The following is a 27,959-nucleotide window of genomic DNA, read 5'->3' on the forward strand; positions in this document are numbered from 1 at the left end:
GCTTATATTCCTGGGATAAAACTTACTTGATCATTATGGATGATCCTTTTGCATATATATTGTTGGATCCTGTTTGCTAATATTTGGTTAAGGATTTTTATGTCAGTAGTCATGAGGGATATTGATAAGTAATTTTCTTTTTTGTTGTAATGTCTCTGTCAGATTTTACTATTATATTAGGGTTATGCAGGCCTCATTTAATGAGGCCTCATTCTCTATTTGACCCCTCATTCTCTATTTTTTGGAAAGGTTTTCTAAGATTGGTGTTACTGTTTATTTCTTGAATGTTTGATAACATTCACCACTGAAATAATCTTGAGACTGGAGTTTGCTTTTTGGAAAGGTTTTTGAAAACAAATTTCTTTCATAGATATGAGGCTTCAGATTTTTTTTCTTCTGTGTCAGTTTTGGCAAGTTATATTTTTCAGAAACTTGTCCATTTCATCTGAATTGTTGAATTAGTATTAAGTTGTTTGCAGTTTTCTCTTATTATCCTTTTAATATCTGTAGCAGTAACTCCTCTTTCATTTCTGGTATTGGTGATTTATGTTCCCTGTCTTCCCTGATTAGTCTAGTTAGGAGTTTCCCAATTTTATTATCTTTTCAAAGAATCAGCTTTTCCATTTATTTTTTTTAACTTACCCGTGACTTTATTTCTTTTTTATTTTAATAGATTTAGCGGTACAAGTTGAATTCTGGTACATGTATGTATTGTTTAGTGATGGAGTCTGGGCTTTTGGTGTATCCATCACTTGAGTAGTGTACATTGTACCCCATAGGTAATTTTTCATCCCTCACCTGCTGTGACTTTGTATTTAAAGTGTGTCCCTTCGGAGCTGCATATAGTAAGGTCTTGCTTTTTAAATCTTTGCTTTTTAATTGAAGTGTTTAAACCATTAATATTTAATGTGATTATTTTTATGATGAAGGCTATCATTTTTTTCACTATTTGTCCCCCCCCCACCATGTTCTTTTTTTTTTTTTTTTTGCCTTCTTTTGGATAATTTGAATATTTAGTATTCCATTTTAATTAATCCATTGACTTTCTGACTCTATCTCTTTGCATTATTGTTTGGTGTTGATCTAGGGCAAAGTTCCTTAACCTCAGCACTGTTGACATTTTGAGTTTCCGTTTGTCCTGGGAGCTTTCCTGTTTACTGTAGGCTATGTAGCAGTATCCCTGGCCTCTACCCACTGGATGCCACTATCCATCCCCCAGTTTTGGCAAGGAAAAATATTTTCAAATATTTCCAGATATCTCTTTGGTGGCAAAATCAGCTCTGGTTGAGAACCACTACTGTAGGAATTTCTAACTGTTTATCAATTTATACACACACATCCCTAACCTTTTATAGTATATTTGTAATCTGTCGTCTGTAGTCTATTGAACTACATCATGTAAAATGTAAAAACCATGTGCCATACAGGTCCCTTTAAGACCTCCATCACTGACCTTTATGTTATAGTTGTCATACACATTGTATCTACATGCATTGAAAATCCCACCAATGTTTTAGGTTTTGCTTTTTACAGTTGTATATACTTTAGCAGACTTAAGAGAATAAAAAGTCTTTGATATTTACTAAGATATTTCCATTTCTGCTGTTCTTTCATTCTTGAAGATCCAGATTTCCCTCTGGGGAAAATTTTCCTTCAGCCTAAAAAACTTCCTTTAGCATTTCCTATAGAGAAAGTCTACTGCTGACAAATTCTCTTGCTTTATCTGAGGATGTCTTTATTTTACCTTCATTTGTAAAAGATATTGTTGCTGGATGTAGAAACCTAGGTTAACAGTTCTTTCTTTTTTTTCAGAACTTTAAAGATGTTATTCTACTGTGTCCTGGGTTCCATGGTTTCTGATAAGAAATCTGTGGTTGTTGGAATCTTTCCTCTGTATGTAATGTGTCATTTTTCTCTAGTTGCTTTTAAGATTTTTTTCCTTCCTTAAAAAATTTTTTTTTTAATTGTGATAAAATGCACATAACATAAAATTTGCCACCTTAAACATTTTTAAGTGTAGAGTTCAGTAGTGTTAAGTATATTCACATTGCTTTGCAATCATTCTGCAGAGCTATTTCATCTTGCAAACTGTACCCATTAAACAATTCCCCATTCTCCCTGTCCCCAGCCTCTGACAATCATAGAAATTTCTATTTCTGTGATTTTGACTACTTTAGATACCTCGTGTAAGTGGAATCGTATGGCTTTGTCTTTTTGTGACTGGCTTCTTTCACTTAGCATTATGTCCTCAAGGTTGATTCATATCATAACATGTGTTAGAATTTCCTTCCTTTTAAATGCTGAATATTCCATTGTGTCCATATACTGCATTTATCCATTAGGATCCATTATTATCCATCTGTGGATGTTTGGGTTGCTTCCACCTTTTGGCTATTGTGTGAAATGATGCTGCTATAAATATAAACATGGGTGTACAGCTATCTGAGACTCTGCTTTCAATTCTTTTGGATATATACCCAGAAGTAGAATTGCTGGATCATATGGTAGTTTTATTTTTAAGTTTTTGAGGAACTGCCACACTGTTTTCCATAGCTACTGCACCATTTTACATTCCCACCAACAGTGCCCAGGGTTCTTACTTCTCCACATCCTCACTGACACTTGTTATTTTCTGTTTTTTTGATAGTAGCCATCCTAACGGATGTGAGCTGATTAAGACTTTTTCTTTATGGCTCATTTTCAGCAGTTTGATTATGTGTTTAGATATGATTTTCTTATTTGGAGTTCACTAATCTTGAATCTATAAACTTATGCTTTTCACCAAATGAGAAAGTTCTTGAGCACCATATCTTCAACTATTGTTCTTCTCCAATCTCTTTCATCTCTCTTCTGGCACTCAAATGAAACATATGCTAGACCTTTTGTTACTATCCCACAGGTCTCCTTGAGTTAGTTTATCTGTCTCTTCAATCTTTTTTCCCCTCTGTCTTCAGTTTGGGTAATTTCTATTGATCTACAAGTTCACTAACTTTTCTGCTGCCCCTTCTTTCTGCTATTGAGCCTATTGAGTGAGTTTTTATTACACATGTAGTATTTTCCAGTTCTGAAATTTCCATTTGTTCTTTTTTATATTTTATAGTTTATCTGCTGAAAAAGTTACCTTTTCATTTCAAGTTTATTTTCCTTTAACTCTTGGAGCATAGTTACACTTAAAGCTTTCAAGTCTTAGATAAATCCAACATCTGGCTCATCCCACGGTTGGCATCTGTTGATTGATTGTCTTTTCCCTTGAGAAATGGTCACATTTTCCTGGTTCTTTTCTGTGTCAAATAATTTTGGATTTTACCCTGGACATTGTCATATGTTCTGTTAAACTTCTGGAAAATGTTTAGTATCTTTAAATCCAGACTGCAAGTTCTGTTATACCTTCTGTGGGTAGATGTTTAATACTTTCCAGTTCTTAAAGCTGGATTGGGACTGTTCCTTGAGTGAGAGTGGCTTAGAGGTGAGCCTGACACTTGTGTGGGCTCATTTACAGAGTTAGGAGATTTCCTTCTCTGGCTCTCTTACTCAGGAATTCTCTCCTTTACTATTTGGTCCCCTGGGGCTCTTTTTCCTGGTTCATCTGGCCAGAAAGAAGGAGTTTTTGCCATTGCCAGGGTCGCTGAGGCAGTTCTGCATCTTTACTGGAGTTCATCCTCAGGGGGTGCCATCAAAGAAAAAAAAATTTGGGAAACTCATTCAGTGTGGTTGCTTCTTCAAGTTTTGCCTCCCTCCGCAGTTTACCTGCTTTTGTTTACTTTTCCAAATCCTCAGGTAGTTGTTTTTTGCTTTGTCCAAGAGTTTTTGGCCATAATCGATTAAAATGAGATGGATTGTTATGCTGCCATAACAGAAGTAGAACCACTGTCCTTTTGTTTATTTTTGACTCAAGGATTATTTAGAAGTGTGGTTTGGGGTTTAATTTTATTTCCAAGAGGTTATATTTTAGGGTACCTTCTTAAACTGATTGAAGAGGATGTTTTTATTAATAAAATATGCAGTCTACCAAGTTTTAATTTTATGAAACTAAAAGAGAGTTTAATTAAGGGGGGAGATTCAAAACACCTTTCTCAACTTTTGACAGATTAAGAGGATTTACAAAGCAAAATTAATTTACTCAGTATGTTTCATTTAATGGTTAATTGCATACAGATAAGTTTATTCCTATTCTTTTCAATTGTCTTATAAAACATTTATTTAAAATCAAAACAAAACAAAAAACCAGGCTGGGCAAGGTGGCTCACACCTATAATCCTAGCATTCTGGGAGGCTAAGGTGGGAGGATTTTTTGAGCTCAAGAGTTCGAGACCAGCCTGAGCAAGAGTAAAACCCCGTCTCTACTGAAAATAGAAAAAATTAGCTGGGCGCAGTGGCACGCTCCTGTAGTCTCAACTACTGGGGAGACTGAGGCAGAAGGATCACTTGAGCCCAGGAGTTTGAGGTTGCTGTGAGCTAGGCTGATGCCATGGCACGCTAGCCTGGGTGACAGAGCAAGACTCTGTCTCAAAACAAACAAACAAACAACAACAACAAAAAAGAACCAGGCCACATGGAAAATCTCAAGTTCTCCAAAGTGTGTTTACATGCATTCTGGACTGCAGTGAAACAAAGTCAGAAATTTGGGTGTTTTTCTTTTCATCCTTGAAGTCACAGATTTTCCTAGCTTGTGTGCTGGGCCTACTGATGAAACTGCCCTTTATAAAATTAATAAAGGGCCACAAAGTGGGAACTGTGGTAGGGGCCTGAACTCTGCAAAGGTACAGGCATACTTAAAATGTATATATAACCAGCCATTGTTCCCTAGCTTGCTTTCCTATAGTTGCTTACTACTCAGGAGTCATACAGCTGATGGTAATAAAGATTCTTAGCTTTCTTCATTGCTCCCATAGATAACATCACCTTTGTGAAACCTAAGGCTAGTTTTAGAGATGTCTTCTGGGCTCTGCATTCCAGTGAAATGACTGACCCACCCAGACCAGTGGCCCATACCGAGGAACTGACTCAACTGGTCTTGTGACCCCCACCCAAGAACAGACTCAACAAAGAAGACAATTTCTACACTCTTATGATTCCACCCTAAACCCAGCCAATCAGCAGATCTAGTTGCCTAGCCCTTTGCCCATCAAACCGTCTTTAAAAACCCTTTCTCCCCAAATTCCCAGGGAGACAGATTTGAGAATTTCCTCCCATCTCCTTGCAAGGGTTCCTGTAGTATTAAACTTTCCCTGCTTTAACCCGTGCTGTCTCAGTGTATTGGCTTCCCTTTGAACAGCCAGAAGTGAACCTGGTTGGGCTGTAACACTGAGGGGATGATTGCCTCTAGCAGCAGATATTCCATGCAGGACATAGAGGCCAACTGCTTTCTCTTCTGAGTCTACTCCTTTTAAAGAGAACTCCTGGTTTATGAGGTCATGTGACTTTTACAGCCACCTGCTTAAGTAGATTGGAAGCAGACAGGCTGGATGATTTGCCTAATAGTACACAGTTGTAGGCACATACCCTCCTTCCCTCCCATTCACTGTTCTGTGTCTACCCTTATACCACTGGCTGTGTAGTCTGAGTCTCAAAATGAATTTATTCTCAGTATATTTTGGAGATTAAGGGAAGAGTCAAGGCAGGAGTGGGAAGGCTTAGCAATCACTTGAGCCTCATTGTATTTGAAATATCAAAGCCTCCCAGGAAATCTCTGTGGATGGTGGCTTAAATTTTTTTTTTTATTATTTAGGTTTTGGCTTATTACTTGCACAGGTGAAGTTTACTGATTTGAATAATTGAGGGATAGTTATGAAAGGAAACCAGCTAAATTTTCAAACAAATTAAAGAAACTACTGTAGGGATGGTATTTGAGGGTGGTGGTGCTGGGGGTTCTCTCATCAGGTAGAAATAAGCTGTCTTTCAAAGATAAGACTGTATGAGAATAATAATATATGTTTTGGCACTTTTGGTAACTCTTGATCTCGAACACCTGACCTCAAGTGATCCTCCCACCGTGGCCTCCCAGAGTGCTAGGATTACAGGGGTGAGCCACCATGCCCCATTGTTGGTAACTCTGGACAAATCACATGGCCTACATCTTTTTTCTCATTAAGATGACTACTGAGGTACTAAATCCAATTTATAAAGTTTGCTTAAAAATTCAGCCTACTTCCAAGATCTCTATAACTTAAACAGCTTTAGTTGAAGTACCTCAGCTTAGGTAAATTGTTTAAATAAAACTAATTAGCTTTCTGTCTGATTTTAAAATGTTTTTTTCTCTCTTAAGATGATTTTTAAATGCAATTACTACCTTATCAAGTAAGAGAAAAAAGAAAAACATTAACATAGTGACTACAGTACTACTCCTTTTTTTTCCTTTTAATATCTGATTGTTTTAGGAGATGATGGTGAATTAACCTGGTTGCATGTAAATCATGGGTCTTCAGTTCCACTCAATTGGCATCACTCCCTTCAAACTCCTCTCCATTGTGATTGAAAGAGAGAAGGTTAATCAGAGCTAATTTGTGTGTCCTAATTAAGTTAATACGGTATTCCTGGTCCTTGTTGCACCTTTCCTAGATAATCAAGGATTGAGTATAATTTCTTAAATAATAGCAAGCATTGAAGTCACATGGAGGACTTGTTAAGACGCAAATGCTGGGCCCCATTTCCAGAGTTTCTGATTCAGTAGGTCTGGGGTTGGCCTTAGAATCAAATTTTCAAACAAATTCCCAGATGATGCTGATTCTAGTATCACAGGCTCACACTTTGAGAACCATTTGTGTTGAACATGATTTTAAGTGGTTCTCTGACCATCACTCCCCTTATTCTGACTAATCAAGAGTTGATTCTAGTTGAAATAATAATTTAGATATTTTATACTATGATTTTCATCCCAAGCATTTCCCTAAGTTGCTCTACATTCCTTATTTTAACTTAAAAAATTTATACAAGTAATGCATGTTCATTAAATAAACAGGAAAAATGTGCTAAAAGAAAAATTAGTTATGCATTCTACCTGGGTTGTAATTTTAGTGTATATTCTCCCAATTTCTCTATAGATAGACACACAAAACTGTGTGGTATGTATAGGTATATGTACATATACTCACACACATGTATATAATCCACACAGATATCTTACAAAAATGAAATATTAGTCATGTATTTTTAGCCTGCTATATAGTAATTATGTTTTTATGTTGAATATATATCTATATAGTTTTAATTGCTGCAAATTTTTCCAGTGTGTTGGTATAATTTATTTAATCACTTCTCCATTATTGACTCTTGTTCCAACTTTTCATTAATAATATTGTGCTGAATATCTTAATACATACCATATTTCCCCAGTTATTTTCTTAGGATGATGATTTACATGTATAATTGCTATGTAAAATGTTATACACTTTTTAAAAGAAACTTTTGCTAGTCTAAAAGACCAAAAAATATACTATAGTTTGGTTACTGGTAAGGTTTATTGGCTTTTTTTATCTTTGTGAATTACCTATTTATATCCATTGCTCATTTTTCCATTGAGTGTCCAACTTTTCATTTTTACTTGTAAGATCTTTTTATTAGAATGTTAACTTTTTGTCATATGTTTCAAATATTTTCCCTAATTTATTTGAGATATATTTAGTTGATTTCATTTTTCCCACAACCATCTCCTGTAAAACACTTTAACGTTTTCTGGAGTCAGATGCTGCCCGGACTGCTTACTCACCATTTTTAGTGTCTGTATAATATTTCTTTGAGTTGAGTGTACCATAATTTACTTTATTAGCCTCAAATTTTTGGGGTCCCTTAAAAAAGCCTAATTATGTTATCTGTTGCTTTTTCATTTTTCTTTCTACTTTCTGTCTTTAATCAGATGCCAACCCTGAAGTGACAATGACAATGCTTCGCTGGATCTATACGGATGAGTTGGAGTTCAGAGAAGACGATGTGTTCCTGACTGAATTGATGAAACTAGCAAATCGGTTTCAGCTACAGCTCCTTAGGGAGAGGCAAGTCACAGCAGATATATTCAAGCACCTCAGATGGTGGTGGCTGAGCTTTAATTATGCCAAGCTCTGGGAAAACAGCTTCTTCTGCTAATGTAAATAACTTTTGCAAGGTGTTCTTTTAAAGGCAATGGTGGGGAGAGAATTTATCTCCCTTGCTTTGTGTTATCTTGTAAGCTAAATTTTGCTAAAGCTTTTCAATATTCTCTTTTCTTTCACTGGTCTATTACCTGAGATTACATATTTGTATAAACTGATAAATTGAGTATGAAATAATATGTTCCAGTGTCTAAATTCTCAACTTTCCTTCCCATTCTGTTTCCTTTGACATTTTATTCTACTTTCTGATATATCTAATCAAATGAAGTCCTTGGTCATATTCTCTGTGTTGGAAATACATTAATGCCTAAATTAATACGTGACAGTATGGTTCAAATAAGTTTCACAGATCTAAGTGTTTTGGAGATCTCACTTCATTTAAGTTACTGCTTTTTAGGTTGCCAAGGAGATAGCATGCTATGTTTTTTTATGTTGCATTTTCTCTGTTGCTCTTCCAAGTTGGCATTTTAGAACAACAAAATGTTCACCAAATGATGTCCTGGAGCATTTGTTGGAGATACAGCTTTTGGTAGTCAGCTTGGTTGACAGAGTGTCTTTTTCAATCACTTAGCGATCTTTTGTATTCTCTTGATTACATAAAGGGATGGTTTTTCTCCCGGGTGAGTGAAGGGATGGTTTCAGCCATCAAGCCACCCCTTGCTGTGTTGCCCTCAGAGAGCCAAGAGAGACTTTGCTACCTAGAGCTGTTTGCTGTTTTCACTGTGGGGCCTATGGTTTTCCCCTGGGGTGGCTCACTGTACTTCACGTGAATCAGTGGATAGGTTTCTCCTGTCTGTAATTGATGTGGGCTTCAGTGTATTTTAATATCTAAATCCAATAACTAAAAAAACTAAAAAACAACAAAAAACCAGGTCCAAGATCTGTAGGCACCTATAATATTAGGTTATTAGCAAAGCTAACTTCACAATTAACTCTTTCATTTGTTTGTTTTGGTGAGTTTTGGTGAGAGTGAAATGAGACTGATTTTAATTAGTTGGTGATTTATGTCTTCTTTTTTCAGATTTCCTGAGCTTTCTCCAATTGATCTTGTCAAACTTGCTTATAAATTAAATTGCTTTGATAAAAATGCCCTGGGGTTGGTAGTTTAGATAATTGTAATCTGTGTAATGGATTCTTTAATTAAAGTGTTTGTTGTTTACTGACTGAGTAGGCTTCATAACTCTCAACATTACCAGATGCTCAATTTTGTGTTGTTGGATGTATTGTTGTTATCTGTCATGGCTTTCTTAAGAGTTGGGATGGAAGAGATGCAGGAGTGGATTCAAATGTTGGCTTTTAAAGGGTCACAGGGTGCCCACTGCTGTCTGCAGAAGAAATTACACATTTGAGATAGTAAGTGAAAGGGCTCTGACAGATGTGTACAGTTCAGTATGAAGCAGGTGTTGCTCATTTTTGTAATGTAGGGATCTTCGTGGTTTTGGAATGCTATCACCAATTTGATGAAAAGGAAGTTTTTTTGGTAAGTATTATCAGGAAAATACTCTTTTAAAAAAGATAAAAAAGAATAATAATGTATACTAAAAAATGGCAGTTAAGAATATTTTTTTTCCTGATTATAAAAGTATAATACATGTTCAGTGTATGATATTTGGAAAATATAGAATGATATAAAGAAAAAAAAAGTCATCTGTAATTCAACCACTCTCTACTTTTTGTTGTTTTTCCTTTCAATAATTTTCCATGTTTCTCAGTATACACTCAAGATTGAGATGAAAACTAGATAGGAGTTTGTGGGACACTTACATATATGCATGCTTGATTTTGTATTTTAAAAGTTAGGTTTGTTGTTTTTATGCATCTGTATCCTTTTTGTGCTCTAAGATTAAAAACATACATTAATAACAACAAAAAAAATTCCCTACAGGGGAAAGTTAGTCTGTCTTGCTACTTTTCAAAGAGAAGATATGAGCCAGGAATCTAAATTTTTAAATAAGATTATATGTTCTTCCGTGGTGTAAATCATGTCAGTTACTATTTACAGGCTATCCAAATGGCAAATGGCACTCTGGGGATCCTAGAATTAGTGACAACAAAGTGTCTGCCAGTTTTAACAAGGATCTATCCTCATAAAACCTATTTGAGTCCCTTAGTGCAATGTCACTTAACAGGGCAAAGGAAAATGGGATTTCCAGATCCTCAGCATTCGTTGGTAAAAATGCTTTGTAAAGTGCTCTGCAAGAGTGAGTCATTATTCCCTGAGATCATACTGTGTATTAGGCTGCTTGGTGTAAGGATGTTGAGAAGGCAAGACCATGAGTATTTATCATTGTAAAAGTGGTCAGAAGAGGATTTTTTGTTCTGTAATGTTCTGATTTCGTAGCTGAGTTCAGAGTGACTTTGTCAAACATTGCTGTGGTGTGGTATGAGTTTGAAGAAACCAATGGTTCAGAAAACTGAGGTTTAGAAATATAATGCTGTTATATGTAACTTACTGTTCTTATTTATTATTATAGTAACTTATTTAGATAGTAGAACACCTGACATAAAAAATGTCCTGGACAGATGCTTCTTTACACTAAGTTAGCTATGTTAGTTAAAAACAAAGCACCAGGTCTTTCTATAAAATAGGTGCCTGCATTTACTGCTAGATGAAGAAGGCGCTAAGATTGTATTCTTGCTCCTAGCCTAAGGTCTTATTTGTGAGGTTTTGAAAGTCTGTTCTTTGTCCTTCCCAGCTCTTTCTTAGGACCTCATTCTTTCTTCCCCTGTCACTCATTCCCGTGGACTTTGTCCACTTCTGTTACCTAAAGCTCACCTGTTAAATCTGGAAATTATCTGCTAGCTAGTTATTCTTATTTATAATAGGACTGAAATCCATTAATATCAGTTATTAAATTACAATTTCCTTTTACACTTTTTCTGTTTTTCCTTACTAAAAAAATTTCAGGCCTTAGAGAAGGGGACGGCTAGGAGGGTGACTTCAGATCTATGGGCATGCCTATTATGTACGTCATGCTGTGCTAAGTATAACTAGTTTTCCTCCATCTTGAAAAACACACAAAGATTCCTCAAACCTCTGAAATAGAGCATTATCTTTATTTTCTAGCGATGGAGATGGGGCAGAGAACTCAAGTAATTTGGTACCTAAAATTTAGTGGGTCTCAACTCAGATCTTTCTCACCTCATAGTTCATTTTATTCTTGACACTACATTCTGCCTTTGTGATTAGAAAAGAGTTTTTGTGGGGGCTGTGCAACAGGGGAAGCAATGGTGGGTTGTCTGGGAATACCTTTGACTCCACAGTAGGCTTCTCTGGCTGCCCTTGGGGTGAACCTGACATGCGGGGAGATGTGGAGGCAAGAGAGATGAAGGACCATGCTGTGGCCGTCCTTGCCCCGTAGGCCTGGTTTTGTGGAAGACTCACTAAGGTCTCCAGGAATTCTGGGGTAGAGGAAGCATGGGTCTTTCCAATGCTGTATCTTCTAGGCTAGGATGTGGTGCCTGTTTTGTGTTACCAGAAGCCCGTATGTCTGCATGAGGCTCTCTCTTCCCTGATGTAGTTGATGTTCTCTTATTAATGATTCTCAAAGAATCTTGTTGTTGATGTAGTTGATATTCTCTTATTAATGATTCTGAAAGAGTCCTGTTGTTGTTACCTGGCTTTATGGGGAACATCCATTGTAGCCAGTTTTTCTGTTTTGGTGTACTATGGTTTTGTTGTTGTTATAGCAGACATAGGATTTTTGTGTGTGTGTGTGTGTATACAATGGTTTGACCCTTAATTGTTTCTGTGCATTGTAGATATTCTGGGTGGACTTTTAAAATACAGATTTATTGAGTTATAATTCACACACCATACAGATTCATCTTGTGGTAGGACTTTTAAGGGAGGTATTAATTTATTGAGGCATAGAGCCTCATATTTGAAACTATTTTTAAGCCACACTTTTTGCATAATAGATTTATGCTAGTGGGAACTACAGAGGTGTCTTGTATAATTAAATATCAAAGAACTAAAGTGGATCCATTGTGATTCTACAATTACCTGTGTAGAATTCACCTGATTAGTGAATTTTATATCATTACTGTTAAGGCAATTGTGGTATTTTGATTAGCAAATTTATTTGCAGGTAATTTTGTTTCTGACCAGAACTGAGCAGTAAAATATCAGAATGAAATTCTGGTACTTTTAAAATATGGTAGCCCAGCTATATTTATGCATAACTACTTTGCTTAGTCTTACGTCATAGTGTTATTGGACATAGCCAGCCAGTACACAGATTATTGCTTTGGTTTGTTCATTTATGAATATATTTGTCCTAATAACACTGCTCATTATTAATATTCTCTTGTAGATGTGAGAAGGGTGTTATGTCTCTGGTGAATGTCAGGAACTGTATTCGCTTCTACCAGACTGCGGAGGAACTGAATGCCAGCACACTGATGAACTACTGTGCAGAAATCATTGCAAGTCACTGGGTGAGTGAGAGGTTGAGGGGTATGGACAAATCAGTCTCACGGGCAATCAGAAGACTAAGGCTTGGGCGGTGGTTCTATGGAAAGTTACCTCTCTGGCATCTAGTTTTCTCTTGTTACAAAATGTAAGAATAAGTAGTTGGATTAGATGATCTGTGAGACTGTTTCCAGTTCTGAAAGTCTGTTAGTTCTATGATTTCAGAGTGGAGGGGCAGAAGATAGCTCAGATCCAGAAGCAGGTTTGGAAGGAAGGGCACCTACCTTAGCCCTCCATCTGTGGTGGCTGCAGCTAAGTCACAGGAGTAGGATGCCACTCTGGGGCCAGCAGGTCCTGTGGTCCTCAGTAGCACCATTTCAGAGCTTTCCCTTGCTTTCTCCAACAGATGAAGATCATTATTAAATTTGAATTTTCCTTTCTTAGGTTGTTTTCATCATACAGAACAGTTTTTACATTTCTTTGTTACATTGTTTGGCATTTTTGAAAAATCAGGGGTAGCGCTGTTTTATAAATTAGTTTCTGCAAATTATTTGATATTCAACGACATTGTAAGAAGAGTCTTAGAGTTTCAGAAAAGGTGGCTAAAAGAACTACTGGATTTTAAAGAATTTGAATGGGATTGGTAAGCTTTCTGCTAAGATAGGAAGAATATAGAGATCTGCAATAGTGGTGACCAAGTGTGACTCATTGGAGTGAATTGTTTATGGAAGTTCCAATTAATTCTGTAATTGTAGGGTTAAGGGGAAGAGGATTTTATTCTCACGTGGAGGGCTGCCTCATGGCTCAGCTCTTGTTAGAGGTCAGTGTTGTTTGTGCTTTGCAGCTCACTGAGAGGCATAGTAGTGCTGTAGTGAAGAGTGCAGGCTTGGGAGGTGGACCTGTTGGTTCCCGATCTGGACTCAGCCGTTTACTCCCTGTCTTAACTTGTGCAAGTTATTTAACCTCTTTATGGTTTACATTTTTCATCTGTAAAAGGGGGATGATAATAGTACCTACCTCATAGGGTTTTTGTGAGGATTAAATAAGTTGGGAAATGTTAGGCCCTAAAAGTAGGGCCTGGCACATTCTAAGGGCTTAATAAGTGAGTTGTTACTACTTTTTATCTGTTCTGCTTTTTATACTTTCAGGGGGCTTAATAAATGACAGTTGTTGTTATTACTTTGTATTTTTTTCTGCTTTTTACTATGTTATTAATTCTTAGGATGATTTACGAAAGGAGGACTTCAGTAGCATGAGTGCTCAGTTGCTATACAAAATGATCAAATCCAAGACGGAGTACCCATTGCATAAAGCCATCAAAGTGGAAAGAGAAGATGTGGTCTTCCTTTATCTGATTGAAATGGATTCACAGGTACTGTAGCTGCTTTTTCCATTTTTCATATCTTTTCCCAAAACTGTAATGCACTTGTTTTTCCTCTATGATGCTCCTTACTTCCTTCTTAACCATCACTGGGCACAGTCTTTAATGTACATATTTCTACTAATAGTTTGTTCAAGGCAGTCTGGGGTTTTTTTGCCGTGCTTCTCAAAATTCTTCCAGCCTCAGCCTATTGCCCAATTTCAAAGCCACTTACATGGTTTTAGGCAGTTATTACAGTAGTACCTACCTTCCAGGTGTCAAAATCTGTATTATTAGTTTTCTTTTACTGCTATAATAAAGTGCCACAAACTTGGTGGCTTAAAACAACACAAATTTGTTACCTAACAGTTTTGTAGGTTGGAAGTCCAGTACAGGCCTCACTAGACTAAAAGTGTTAGCAGGCTGTGCTCCTTTCCAGAAGCTCTCGGGGAGAATCCATTTCTTGCTCATTTGGGTTTTTGGCAGAATTCACTTTCTTGCAGTTATAGGATTGAGGTCCCTGTTTTCTTGCTGGCCGTCAGCTGAGGGCCATTCCCAGCTTCCAGATTCTAGAGGCCACATTCCTTAGCTGGTGGCCCCTGTGTTCATCTTCAGAGCCGGCAGTGGTCAGTCAGGTCCTTCTCCTGTCCCTCCTCTCTGACCTACTCTTCTGCTCTCCTCTTTCACTTTTTAAGGACTCATGTGATTAGATAGATTGGGCCCTCCTGGGTAATCCAGGATACTCTCCCCATCTCAAGGTTCTTAACCTTAATCACATCTTCAAAGCACCTTTTGCCGTGTAAGGTGACATATTCACAGGTTCTGGGGATTAGGACATGGACGTTTTTGGGGGGCTATTACTCTGCCTACCACACTGCCTTAAAAGAAATTCAATTGCTCTTGACAGATGGGAGTGAAATATGTTTTATCCTGGGTATCCAATATGTGGGAAAACATTAAACTGCTAGGAGGAATTAGATAGTTAAGCCATGACCTTTCATGATAACTGTGAAGCTCTCTCAACCTCTGCTTTGGTACTTGTGCTCTTCAGCAATCTGTCTACGTTTCCCCCGGGGTCTTTACATTGTCTGCTATGTTGTTTACATTTGTTCTGTGCTCCCCATTAATTCTATGCTCCCTGAAAGCATGTGCCCTGAGGAGGCCTGATAGAAGTTTGTGAATGAAGTTGAATTTGTGGAGTAAGCAGTGTCATAGCCCTTAAATTTGACATTTGCATGAGGTGATATTTAAGGGTCAAGGTGGAAGACTTTAAAATAGATTGTATTCTCCACTGACTGGGTGCTAATTTACAAACTTATCTGTGTAGCTCCCTGGAAAGCTGAATGAAGTGGATCATAATGGAGATCTTGCATTAGATCTAGCCCTTTCACGACGACTAGAGAGTATTGCCACCACGCTGGTTAGTCACAAAGCTGATGTGGACATGGTAGACAAGAATGGCTGGAGCTTGTTACATAAAGGAATCCAAAGAGGTAGGAAGAAGTGTATTTTAAATTTTTCTCTGCAGAAAATTTTATTTTTATCCAAGTAATTTTTGAAGACTCTCTGACTCTGTTCCAAGAATTCCCAAAGGCTTGAGTCTATATTCACAGGCTACATGATTTAGAATTTGTGATCGCTGGATCAGAGGAAGAACTAAAGAGCTATTGCCTATGCTTTGTTAGTTTGACTGTTCATAGTACCACAAGGGACCCAGGAAGAAAGGCTAAAAAGATGGTACTTTGTGAAGACATACCTTTCACTTTTAAGCAGTCAATACATTTGTTTGGGCCAGGTGCGGTGGCTCACGCCTGTAATCCTAGCACTCTGAGAGGCTGAGGCGGGAGGATCACTTGAGGTCAGGAGTTGAGACCAGCCTCAGCAAGAGTGAGAGACCCCATCTGTACTGCAAATAGAAAGAAATTAGCCAGACAACTAAAAAATAGAAAAAATTAGCCGGGCATAGTGGCACACGCTTATAGTCCCAGCTACTCGGGAGGCTGAGGCAGGAGAATTGCTTGAGCCCAGGAATTTGAGGTTGCTGTGAGCTAGGCTGATGCCACGGCACTCTAGCCTGAGTGACAGAGGGAGACTCTGTCTCAAAAAAAAAAAAAGTTTGCTTGTCCAATAGATCACGCTCTAGTAATTGTGCTAGGAAGACTTTAATTTTGTATCCTAGCATGGATACAAGGAAGGTATGGAAACCACAAATGGTTACAGTATTCTTGAATTCAGGTTCACAGACTAGACTTCTATCATGGCAAAGTGATAAAGTTTCATTTTGTTCTAGGAAAACTATTTGAAATTATAGTTATATTTTGAGTATGTTGTTAGTGGTGGGAAAAACATGGAAAGGGTAGAATTGAGATCAAAACATTTTAATCGTAATGAATTAACTTTTCAAGGGGAAAAAACATACTAGTTTTTTGTTTTGTTTTTCCCATGACCTTATTAATTCATAAGTCCCAAATGGATCCTCGCTGACTCTGCTTGGCAATGATCACTTTTGACAGAGTGAGAGTCTGTGTAGAGGTAGAGTTTCAGTGTGAAATGAAAGCATTCAAAAATGTCAAAGCCTTAATTTATTAGAGGGATGGTTAACTTGATTGAACTACTTTGCCATGGCCACTCTTTTGTTGTTTACATTACAAAGACAGAATATACTGGTTTTACCACTTCTTAATCATGTATATTTTCCCTTCTGATTATGCATTCTTATATTGTTATTGCCTATGCTACAATTTTGCCTTTAACAAGTTGCTCGTAGTTGGTGGAATGTAGTTACTTCAAGATGTCCTTTTCCAGCTGTGGCTTTGCCGTTTTTGGGCAGAGGTTTTAATATAAACATCCTTGTAAGCCATGTGTTAGGGTGTTGAGCTTGCTGGCTGGTAGAGAGGAAAATTTTGCTCATCACTGGGTAGGAAATCCTTAGAGTATGTTAGTGTCAACAGCAGACACATTTTTCCCAAGCACCATTCTGCACTGTGCAAAGCCTCCGAGTGCTTAGCCTTCGGGTGTGTGTTCAGTGGGGAAAATTCCACCACATAGGGAATTATTCTTTCCCACATTGTTTAGTGTCGGAGATGTTTATTTTGGAAACATACATTTGTTACCAAAAAAAACCAATCAGAGAATTATGTTTCTTTCCTCTCAGGGACTTCAATTCTTATGTTTGATGAAAAAACATCTCTGATGAGTTATTAAATATTTTGGTGATTGCTTAGTTACAAGAATTGCCAAGAATTGGTGATACATTTTTATGCTTATTTTCAGATGATTTAATCTTCCACTCAGTTTATCGATTGTCTGCAAGCATATGGATTATAGTGTGGGTATAATAAACTTGGTTATTGCTAACTTAGAGAGTGTTGCATGATGTGGTGGACAGAGCACTGGCTTGTGGAGCTTGGATATAGCAAGGGTTGAATCCTGGCTCATCCATTTACTCTGTGGCCTTGGACAAGTCACTTGACCACTCTGCTTCTTTTCCTTATCTATAAAGTGGAACCACTTCTGCTTTACTGGTTTGTTGGAGGAATGTGACACAGTGTTAGTAGTGCATCTAGCACAGTGTACCAGTTGAGTGGTAGGGTCAACCCAGCGGTTCTTACCTTGCCCTTGCATTGGAGGGTCATAACCAGACCCAATTCCTGTAGGAATTTTTTTCACTTTTCTTTCAACTTGAGCTGTCAGTGTGTTGACCTGCAGGAATGGTTAAATTGAGTAACATACTTAAGTTTAATTGTTCACCTTATTTTAAGTTCATTAAAATATGAATGAAGGTCTTTAATAGGTGAGATTTAGGTGTAGGTCTGGGCACATGTTAGAATCTGTAAACAGAATAGTCAGTGATTATCTTAATAACCAAGTGTACCAGTTAGTTTGTCTAAAGAATGAAATAGCCAGTGTCTGTGGGAAGTGTACAGGAGATACACGTATGGCCAGAGGGATGCCATCTCCTTTGATTAGCCTGATGTGGGCAAGAAGATGAATCCTGGCTTTTTAAAAAATCTAGTTCCTTCTATACTTTTTTACCTTAATAACCAACATCCATCAATGGGTCTTTTCAATAGGATGCTCCAGTTCAGTTATTTGTAGTAAATTTGAAAAAGATGCCACCAACTAGAGCAACATGAAGTACAGTTTGTATTAATGGAATAATGAAGGTTACTGGCTATTCCATGAATAGAACTTTTGTCAGGAAGCTGCGTGGAAAGAAAAATTGTGTGTGGATTTTTTTTTGTTGTTAACTTTTTTGTTGGTAATATTTTTATATGGATAGATTGTTATAGTAATGCCTCATTTACCTGGCAGTGTCAGTGAATGAAGTGATAAAGTGACTGAAACTTATAAATACCAGTTTTTATTTTAACTGTTTTTGATGGAAATCTTTCTAAAATGTATTATACATTTTCTTATTGACAGAAACCTTATAAATGGTGCTTTTGACATTTTCTCTTCTTTCCCTTTATTCTGCTCTTTTGATGTAAATTGTCATCTTTTTTTAGTGTATATACTCTCTGGGCCAACTTTCTTTTAATATGAAACTTAATCAATTTTCAGTTTCCAGTAACTTACAAGTGGCTTTTTTGTGTGGGGTGTATTATATTTATGTACATATATCTATATAATTATAAGTAAAAATCCTTTATCTTTGGATCTCATTAATAAAGTATATCTAATCTGAAATCTGTAATTTTTTAAAAAGGACTTAAGATGTAAAATGGTTTTTTTTATTATGCCTTGCACCTGAATCCAACCATTCATAGGTTTTCTTGTAGCTGTACTCTTATTTCTGTGTGGAGTATTGACCAGTTTATCTTCTGTATGTATAGTGTAATATACTTTTTAAATTAACCTTTCTTGTTTTAGTTTTACTATATGTTTATTTCTTACTTTGGAATATATGTCAAGCTTAATGGTAATGAAACTCCCCCCCACACACACACCGAGTATCTTGTATTTTAGACTTTTCATTAATGCTCTTTGTCCTAATAATTGTAAATTCTCTTTCCACTCTCAGAATGTAAGTGGCTTTCTGTAAGCTATTTTGTTCTATTGCTAATGTATTTTTTTAATATATGTATTCTCTCCTAGACTGAATCTATGTGGGGTTTGTTCATGCTAACATATTAGGGCCCTGCTATGTGTATGTATTATGTAAATGGATAGCAAAGGCCTGACTCAGCCTTGTCCCCAGTATGTGTCTTACCTGTTGCTTTCAGTACTTTACCGACATCTTATTGTAAAGAAATCTATGCTTTGGCCCTTTGCACCTGATACTGGTACAGATTGTACCCTTCTTCACCTCTCATTTCTCACCCCACTCCCTGCCCCAAAATGGGAGCAAAAGTATGACAATATTTCAGGAGAGGGGGCTGGTTGGAGAAGTCTTAAGTTACCTGCAGTCATAATTGATTTGAATTAGAGCCAGCCTGTTTTGTATAAGTCAGTGGTGGATACAGGAAAACAAAACAAAACAAAACAAAACAAAACAGACATGGGCTAGTCGAGCATCTGAGGGGCCAGTTAGTATCTGAGGCTGTCTAGCTGCTCCAATGCAAGAGCTCACATTCTCTAGCAAGATGGTCCTCTGGGAAGTGTTGAAAACCAGATAATTTTGAAATTCCATGTTCACTGAGGACCAGATGAAACCCGTATATTCAAATGAAAATAAGTATAGGAATACAGATAACAGACTGAGAGAGCTTTTTGCCACTCCTGAAACCCCATTTTAAGACATTCAGACTGGAATGCAGTTGAAGAAGATGAAATGCTATTGCAAGATATACAAGAAAACTTCTTATAAATGACTTTGTGAGAGAGAAAATCATCATCTAGACATTGTGATTCAGCTGGGTACCATGGCTCATGCCTGTAATCCCAGCACTTTGGGAGACCAAGGTGGGAAGGATGGCTGAGTCCAGGAGTTAGAGACCAGCCTGGGCAACATAGTGAAACTCCGTCTCTATAGAAATGATTAAAAAACCCAGCAAGGCGTGGTGGTATACACCCCTTTCATACCAGCTGCTTGGGAGGACACTTGAGCCTAGGAGTTGGAGGCTGCAGTAAACTATGATCAAGCCATTGCACTCCAGCCTGAGCGACAGAATGAGTGAGACTCAATCTGTTAAATAAAAAAGAGGAAGAAGGTGTGATTCAAAGGTATCTGCATCCACAATTCAAACAGAATTAGAAACAGATCAAAGTGTCCTGATTCAAAGACAAAAGCAGATCGACTATGGAAAGAACACTATTGCCTATAATCAATATATTAATATTAAAGAAGTTTCAAGTCACCTTCAACGACTTGGCATTCATCCTAAGACCACCAACACATTTAAGAAGTACAGTCAGTGATCATGGGACCAGCAAATCAAACTCGGGGAGGTTGTTCTGTATCTTGAGGATCCTCCAGCTAAAGAAGGATGTGATTTGCAAGAAATTCATCCTGTAGACCCTGGTGAAGTGGAAACCAAATCTGCAGAAAGTACCTCTGAATCTCAGATGAGCTCTTAGGATAACTTAAATGTGACACCTGTCAGAGTTACACATGTGGGCTGTTAAGTTGAGGATGAATTTGATTTGGAAGCTGTTAACTGAACCCTTGAAAGACTTTCCGGGTATGAGCTAATTGGTGCCACCTGGAGGCCACTGAGAGAAACAGGTGCTCCCACCAGCTAGGTGCAGTACCTGAAACGTCTGCAGTGGTCCCCAACCTTTTTGGCACCAGGGACTGGTTTCATGGAAGACAGTTTTTCCACGTGGTGGGGGTGGGGGCTTGGAGTGGGGGATGGTTTCAGGATGATTCAAGCACATTACATTTATTATTAAACCTCTCTCCTAATGATAATCTGTGTTTGCAGCTGCTCCCCAGTGCCAGCATCACTGCCTCAGCTCCACCTCACGTCATCAGGCATTAGATTCTCATAAGGAGCAGGAAACCTGGATCCTTTGCATGTGCCGTTTACAGTAGGGTTTGTGGTCCTGTGAGAATCTAACGCCACTGCTGATTCTATAGGAAGCGGAGCTCAGGCAGTGATGTGAGCGTTTTCACAAGTATTTTCAACATTAAATGGCCTCTTGTGAGATTTCTTAGTTCTAAATTTAAACATGTATTTGTGGAACCAATCTAGAGTTAGCTTCTCTTTACTGGTTTATGAAAAAGTATTATCACAAATGTATACCTTTAATATCTTAAACTTAATTCTTGGTATGTCAAGGTAATTTTTTTCCCTCATGCAGAGTATGAATAGTCAAAGATGGTAAATTGAGCTATTAAAAGTAATGAATTTTATATAAGCTATTCAGTCTTAGTTTGATATTTGTAAATAGTCCTAGGTAGACTCTTCTACCTAGAATATTCTAAGAGTTAAGGCAATGGAAGAGATTTAGGAAAATATTTTGTGTTTATAACCAGTTTTTTTGCCATGTAAAATTTTGGTAAATAGTAATGTGTACAGATTCTCTGTTCAAATATTTACCTATAAACTTCTTGTTAAGATGTTATATTTATACGTGATGAGATTGCAACACTAAAACTTTATAATAAATAAATCAAACATAGGCTTACTCTGAACAGGCAGATTAGGGGTAAGTGTTGCTTAGGTCCAGGCTGTGGGGGAAGGAGATAAATTGCCTTGGGAGGAATCCTGAAGGCCTTTGAAGGATAGAAGCCTGGTGTTCTTAAACTGCAAAGAGATACAGAGGTGTGGGGGTAGGACAGATGATAACAGGCAATCAAAAATTGAACAAAGCCTTGTGAATTAGACCGTGTAACTATGATCTGGATAATGAGTTTCCACTTTGTCTCAAGAGGTTCCTTCAGCCACATCCAGTTGTCTCTCTTCTTTGTCTGCAGTTATTGACTGCTGCCTTTTGAGGAAGCACTGGCCAGAATAGCTTGCCCTGTGTGTTGTCATATGTTATTCTTTCTTCTGTTATTTCTTTTCAAGGAGATCTCTTTGCTGCCACTTTCCTCATTAAGAATGGGGCCTTGGTCAATGCCGCTACGCTGGGTGCCCAGGAGACACCATTGCACCTTGTGGCATTGTACAGTTCAAAGAAACATTCAGCAGATGTGATGTCTGAGATGGCACAGATTGCAGAGGCCCTCTTGCAGGCTGGTGCCAACCCCAACATGCAGGACAGCAAGGGCAGGTAAGTTGGGGAACAGATAGATTAAGGCACACCCTTGGCACTATTCCCAGAAGGTTATTTTATGGTAGCAGATAATTGATATACAGAGACTTAATATTCTTTACTTTGGCATTATTCAGTCTGAGTTTTATTGAAGTCACAAATGTTGATTTATAGTAGTAGTGTCACTACTAAGGCCAGAGGCATTTAGGGAAAACATTTCCATTCTGGGTAGCTGAAGTCTTTACATTTCTAAGCAATTTCTGTCTTCTTCATATTGGAAGGAAAGAGAGTTGTCATCTAAGTGGTCTTCTCAAAGAGAACCTTCTTCCAGCATTTCTTAGAGTTACTTGGACAGTTTGAAGAAGAGGAGCACACTAACTCCATGCAATCTGTTTTATTAATATTCTGTGGGGTCTAATTGTTAGAAAATTCTCTATATTAAACCCAATTTTAGGCCGGGTACGGTGGCTCATGCCTGTAATCCTAGCACTCTGGGAGGCCGAGGTGGGCGGATCGCTGGAGCTCAGGAGTTCGAGACCAGCCTGAGCAAGAGCGAGACCCCATCTCTACTAAAAATAGAAAGAAATTATCTGGCCAAATAAAAATATATATAGAAAAAATTAGCCGGGCGTGGTGGCGCATGCCTGTAGTCCCAACTACTTGGGAGGCTGAGGCAGGAGGATCGTTTAAGCCCAGGAGTTTGAGGTTGCTGTGAGCTAGGCTGACACCACGGCACTCAGTCTAGCCTGGGCAACAGAGCGAGACTCTGTCTCAAAAAAGACAAAAAAACAAAAACCAATTTTACCTTCTTTTATGTATTTGTTTTTTATTGATACATAATAAATGGACATATTTTCAGAGTCAATTGTACCTTTTTGTAAATACTTCCACTTTAGATAGCTCTTTATCTGCACAGCTTGCTATCCTTTTTTTTTTTTTTTTTTTTTTTTTTTTTTGTGAGATAGGGTGTCGCTCTGTCACCTAGGCTAGAGTGCAGTGGCACAATTATAGCTCACTTTAGCTTTGAGCTCCTGGGCTAAAGCAATCCTTCTGGCTCAGCTTCCCAAGTAGCTAGGACTATAGGTGCGCCCAAGCCATACCCCACCATGCCCACCTAATTATTTTATTTTTTGTAGAGACCGTATCTTGCTATGTTGGCCAGGTCTCAAACTCCTGGCCTCAAACTCCTGGCCTCAAATGACCCTCCCACCTCAGCCTTCCAAAGTGCTGGGATTACAGGTGTGAGCCCTGGTGCCTGGCTTTGCTATCTTCGTTCATAGCACAGCCCTTCATATTTGTCAGTATTTATTGTGTTCCTTTTGCACCTTCTCAGAAATATTTAGTTGAGGACTCCTGGTGGTTTGGAATCTAAGAAAAGGCTGCTTGTCTTTGGGACAGTGGCATGGGAGGCCCTGAAGGGCAGTTAAGCCACCTGAATCACCAACCACAGTTGGAACCCATGTGTCATCATAGCAGCCTAATATTTCATGTCTTTGAAAACTCTCTCCAAAAACAAAAGATTTCTGGGAAGTTTGATTGTCAGAATAGGAAAATGTATTTGTGTGATGGGTAAAGTACTTAAATAAGATGTATCTCTGTGAACTCTCAAAATCGTGATAATTACCTTATCTCGCAAAATATTAGTAATTGCACTCTTTTTCCCCCTTGTTGATTCTGTGATTTTTTTTTTTTTTTTTCTCCAACTTCAGTAAACTTGTAGTCTGTCTGTCTGAGATAGATGCTGGCCTCAGGGGCCTTGTGCTCTGCAGAGGCAGTCTCGTTTAGGGCACTTGGGTGCTGGATAAACACGGTAAGGAGAGCTAAATGCCACTTTTATCAGTTCTTACTCTGAGTGTGTTTAAGCATAACAGAAAATGATGAAGAAGAAGAAAGTTTCTTTTCAGAATTGGTGGAGGATAGGTAAGGGAAAATATGCATACCAATGGTAGAAACTCCTGTTTTCAAAAAAATTAGTATATTCAGTAAGGGTTCATTATTGAATTGGAGAATATTTTAGGTCTGTTCCTTTTATTGATTCTTGTTGTTTTGGTCACTGAATAAATGGCAACATATAGGCAAATCCATTTTCATGTTTTGATACTTGGCCATGGTTGTGGAAAACTGTTCATTACAGAAATGTGGAGTTTGCCTAGCATGGTGGCTCATGCCTGTAATCCCAGCACTTTGGGAGGCTGAGGCAGGAGGATTGCTTGAAGCCATGGAGGAGTTCAAGATCAGCCTGGGCAACATAGTGAGACCCCATTTCTACAAAAAAACAAAAAAATTAGCTGGGCATAGTGTTGTGCTCTTGTAGTCCCAGTTTCTCAGGAGGCTGAGGCAGGAAGATCACTTGAGCCCAGGAGTCTGAGGTTGTAGTGAGGTGTAATGATACCACTACATTTTAGCCTGGGCCATAGAGTGAGACTGTGTCTCAAAAAAATAAAATAAAAGTAAAAAGAAAGAAATATGGGATTTCTTATAAATGGTGATTCTGCCTAGGATTGTATATAATAGTTGCCTCCTGCTGTGAGTAGTCCTGAATTGGGCCTGTCCTGAATTGACACCTCTTTTTATCCTGCAGGACTCCTTTACACTTGTCTATCATGGCCAGGAATGAATATGTGTTCAACCAGCTGCTGCAGTGTAAACAGTACGTAGAAAGACATGGAGAAATGAAAAAGCAGTTGTGAGGGTGGGACTCTTTTAAAATGTCTTTTAGTGTTATAAATTTTAATAAGTAAAAGTAAAATAAAAATTTGTAATTCAAAAAATATAGAGAAAAAGAATGAAACTATTGGCAGTACCGAGTGTCTGAAGAAGGTTTGCTGTTCATATTACCTCCTTATTTCAGATTAGATTTAGAACTAAAAGACCATGAGGGCAGCACAGCTCTGTGGCTTGCAGTGCAGTATATCACTGTGTCTTCTGACCAGTCTGTGAACCCCTTCGAAGACCTCCCTGTGGTAAACGGGACTTCATTTGATGAAAACAGCTTTGCAGCTCGACTGATTCAGCGTGGCAGCAATACTGATGCACCTGACACGATGACAGGTATAGCGTGATAAATCCCTGAGAGATGATGCTAAGTCTGGAGGCTCCATGAAATATTATGTAATTGTTTTTACCAAACATTTAGAAATTGAATGGCATACTATTTTGTAAGAATTATTTCATACTTAATTTTAAATACAATAAAAACCTGGGTAGTAATTATTTTAAATCTTGTGCTTCAAAAAGAAATTTAGCCAGACATCAAGTTAAGTCGTTTAAGCTGAAACACCTACATTTATTTAATGCAGTGATTATCAGATTTTTTGGACTCAGAATTCCTTTTACCCTCTTAACAATTATATCCCAAAGAGCTTTTGTTTGGGTGGGTTATATCTTTGATATTTACCATATTAGAAATTAAAACTGAGAAATTGTTAGAAGATGTATTAGTTTAATAATAACAAACTATTATATGTTAACATATAACATTTTTTATGAAAAATAACTTTCAAAACAAAATTTATTTAGAAGAGTAGCTGGTTTCTTATTTTTGCCTCTGTATTCAATATTTTGAGATATGTTGTTTTGGTTAAAGTATATAAAGAAAATATACCACACTTAACGTAGTTGGAAAAGGGAACTATATTTAATAGCCTTTTCAGATAACTATGGATATAGTTTAGTTGATACTACAGCAAGTAAATTTCATCAGGTGATAGTTTCTTTAAGGTTAGTTGCAATGTGAAACACGTATCAATAAACTTCAGTACTTTGTTATACTAAAATCTGTGGTCCGTTTGTACTTTGAATGGATCTTTTCTCTATGCATGATTTTGTAACATAATGACTTAATCATTTGGAGAATACTGGTTCACTGAGTTAACACATTTTCACCTGAAAGCTCAAATTTTATCACTTGGTACAAATTTTGTCAATTGTTTTTCTTAAAAAGACAGGCTTGCTTTGTTCATTTTCAAAAACTGTCTACCAAAAACATTTGGATAACAATAGTACGTTAATCATTCTTTCAAGTAAAAATGCTGTTCCATGAGAAAAGCTGCTTAGTTCAGCTTATAGCTTAAACAGTGGCACAAGTGGTTTTCCTCTGGTCAACATCATACCTAGGTATGTAGCAGAAGTAGCTTTATGTATACTTCTCATTTTGTCATGCAGAATTTTTTAAAGACATGTACTCCACGTTGAGATTTAACAAAATTACAGTCATTCAATGCTTACTGCCCAGGATGTGTTCTGAGAAATGCATCATTAGGCAATTTTGTCATTATGCAAACATAGATTGTACTCACACAAACCTGGATGGTAGAGCCTACTACACACCTAGCTTATTTGATATAGCCTATTGCTCCTAGGCTGCAAAACCTATACAGCATGTTGTTATACTGAATATTGTATGCAGCTATAACATAATGGTAACTATTTGTATATTTAAACATAGAAAAAGGACAGTAAAAATACAGTATTATAATCTTATGGGACAACCATCATATATGTAGTCCATTTGTTATGCAGCACATGACTAGTAATTTTTACTACTTCATCAAGGACCATCTTAAGTGAAACTGGCTCTTATTTTTTATTTTAAATTTAAAAAATTTTTTTTTTTTTGAGACAGGGTCTTGCTCTGTTGCTGGGGCTAGAGTGCAGTGGCATCATGATATTTCACTACAACCTCAAACTCTTGGGCTCACGTAATCCTCCTTCCTCAGCTTCCTGAGTAGATGGGACTACAGGAGGACACCACTATGCTCAGCTAATTTATTTTTTTGTAGAAGTGGGGTCTCTCTTGCTCAGGCTGGTCTTGAACTCCTGGCCTCAAGTGATCCTCCTGTTTTGGCCTCCCAATTTTTTTTTTTTTTTTAACTGTGAGTGTATGGTGGTTAAGAATACAGTGACTACTAATACATTTGATGCCACTGCGTCGATTTGTGTTAAGGCTCTCCAGTTTGACCCATGATTACTTTTGCACTATCAGTGCAAATGTCAACACAGTGGTGGAAAAAAAATAAGTAGTATTATTATGAAAATAGTTTTGACCTTATAGACCCCCTGAAAGACTCTCAAGAACCCACAGGAATCCATAGACCATGCTTTTAAAACACTTTTAATGTATTTCCTTGATCTTACTCAATAATAGAAGGATATTTTAAGGAGAGGGATGCCATATAATTCAGTATCAAGTACTAGCAATGTATAAAGCATGGGTAGGTACTGCTGACAAGGAGAGTTGACCAAAAAAAAACAAAAAAAGATGGATATGAAACAGCCCCTTCCCTAAAAAAGTTAATAATTAACTTTAAAGGTCAAATGAAATCACCAGTCTAAATGCCATAAAAGCTAAAGGTAGTAGTACTATAGGATAAGGAGTACAGGAAGAACTAATAAGTATTTTAGAGTGAAGACTTCCAGAAATGAGATTATTACTAAATTGCTTTTAATTTACAAATATATGTTGGTTATTGGCTCTAATTTTATTGATTTCTAATTTAATCTCAGAGTGTGGCATGCAAGAGATTGTTTCTTTGATATTAAGACTTGAATTTTAGATTCTTACAGAACTAGTTTTTATAAAAGTCTGACATGTACTTGAAAAGAATGTACATTCTTTAATTTTAGGATGCAGTGTTCATTTTTCTGTGCATTAAATCAGTCTTGTTTATTTTGCTGTTTAAATCTTACACATCCTTATTAACTTTTGACCTGCTTAATCTGTCAATTTCTGAGAGGTATATTAAAAATTTTCACCAATAATGGATTTGTCCATTTTTCTTGCTAGTTATGTTAGTTTACATTATATATTTTCAGTTTTAATTGTTAAATACATACAGGCTCAGGATTATTATTTTGTCCTGTTGACTTGTTCTTTTTCATTTTACATCTAATAATCTTAGTCCACTGGTTTTTAACAGTTTAGTGATGTTTTAGCAGTCACAGTTTATCTTTGTTCTTG

The 27,959-nt window shown here is 37.3% G+C and overlaps 1 protein-coding gene and 1 long non-coding RNA gene across 3 annotated transcripts in view; one reads left to right on the forward strand and one right to left on the reverse strand.

Moving 5' to 3' along the window:
- The window catches only part of LOC123620629, a 69,296-nt gene that overhangs the window by 40,387 nt on the left and 950 nt on the right, over positions 1–27,959 (reverse strand). The gene's annotated exons all lie outside the window — the stretch shown is intronic.
- ANKFY1 (ankyrin repeat and FYVE domain containing 1) overlaps positions 1–27,959 on the forward strand; it is an 89,942-nt gene that overhangs the window by 36,261 nt on the left and 25,722 nt on the right. For both annotated transcript variants that reach the window (XM_045526042.1, XM_045526043.1), the window contains exons 4-10: positions 7,853–7,988; positions 12,401–12,524; positions 13,721–13,870; positions 15,186–15,351; positions 21,814–22,018; positions 24,582–24,650; positions 24,852–25,051. In XM_045526042.1, the coding sequence (XP_045381998.1) occupies positions 7,853–7,988; positions 12,401–12,524; positions 13,721–13,870; positions 15,186–15,351; positions 21,814–22,018; positions 24,582–24,650; positions 24,852–25,051 (1,050 nt within the window). The remainder of the gene's footprint in view (positions 1–7,852; positions 7,989–12,400; positions 12,525–13,720; positions 13,871–15,185; positions 15,352–21,813; positions 22,019–24,581; positions 24,651–24,851; positions 25,052–27,959) is intronic.

Source organism: Lemur catta, chromosome 15 (genome assembly GCF_020740605.2).
Source record: "Lemur catta isolate mLemCat1 chromosome 15, mLemCat1.pri, whole genome shotgun sequence".
NCBI lineage: Eukaryota > Metazoa > Chordata > Mammalia > Primates > Lemuridae > Lemur > Lemur catta.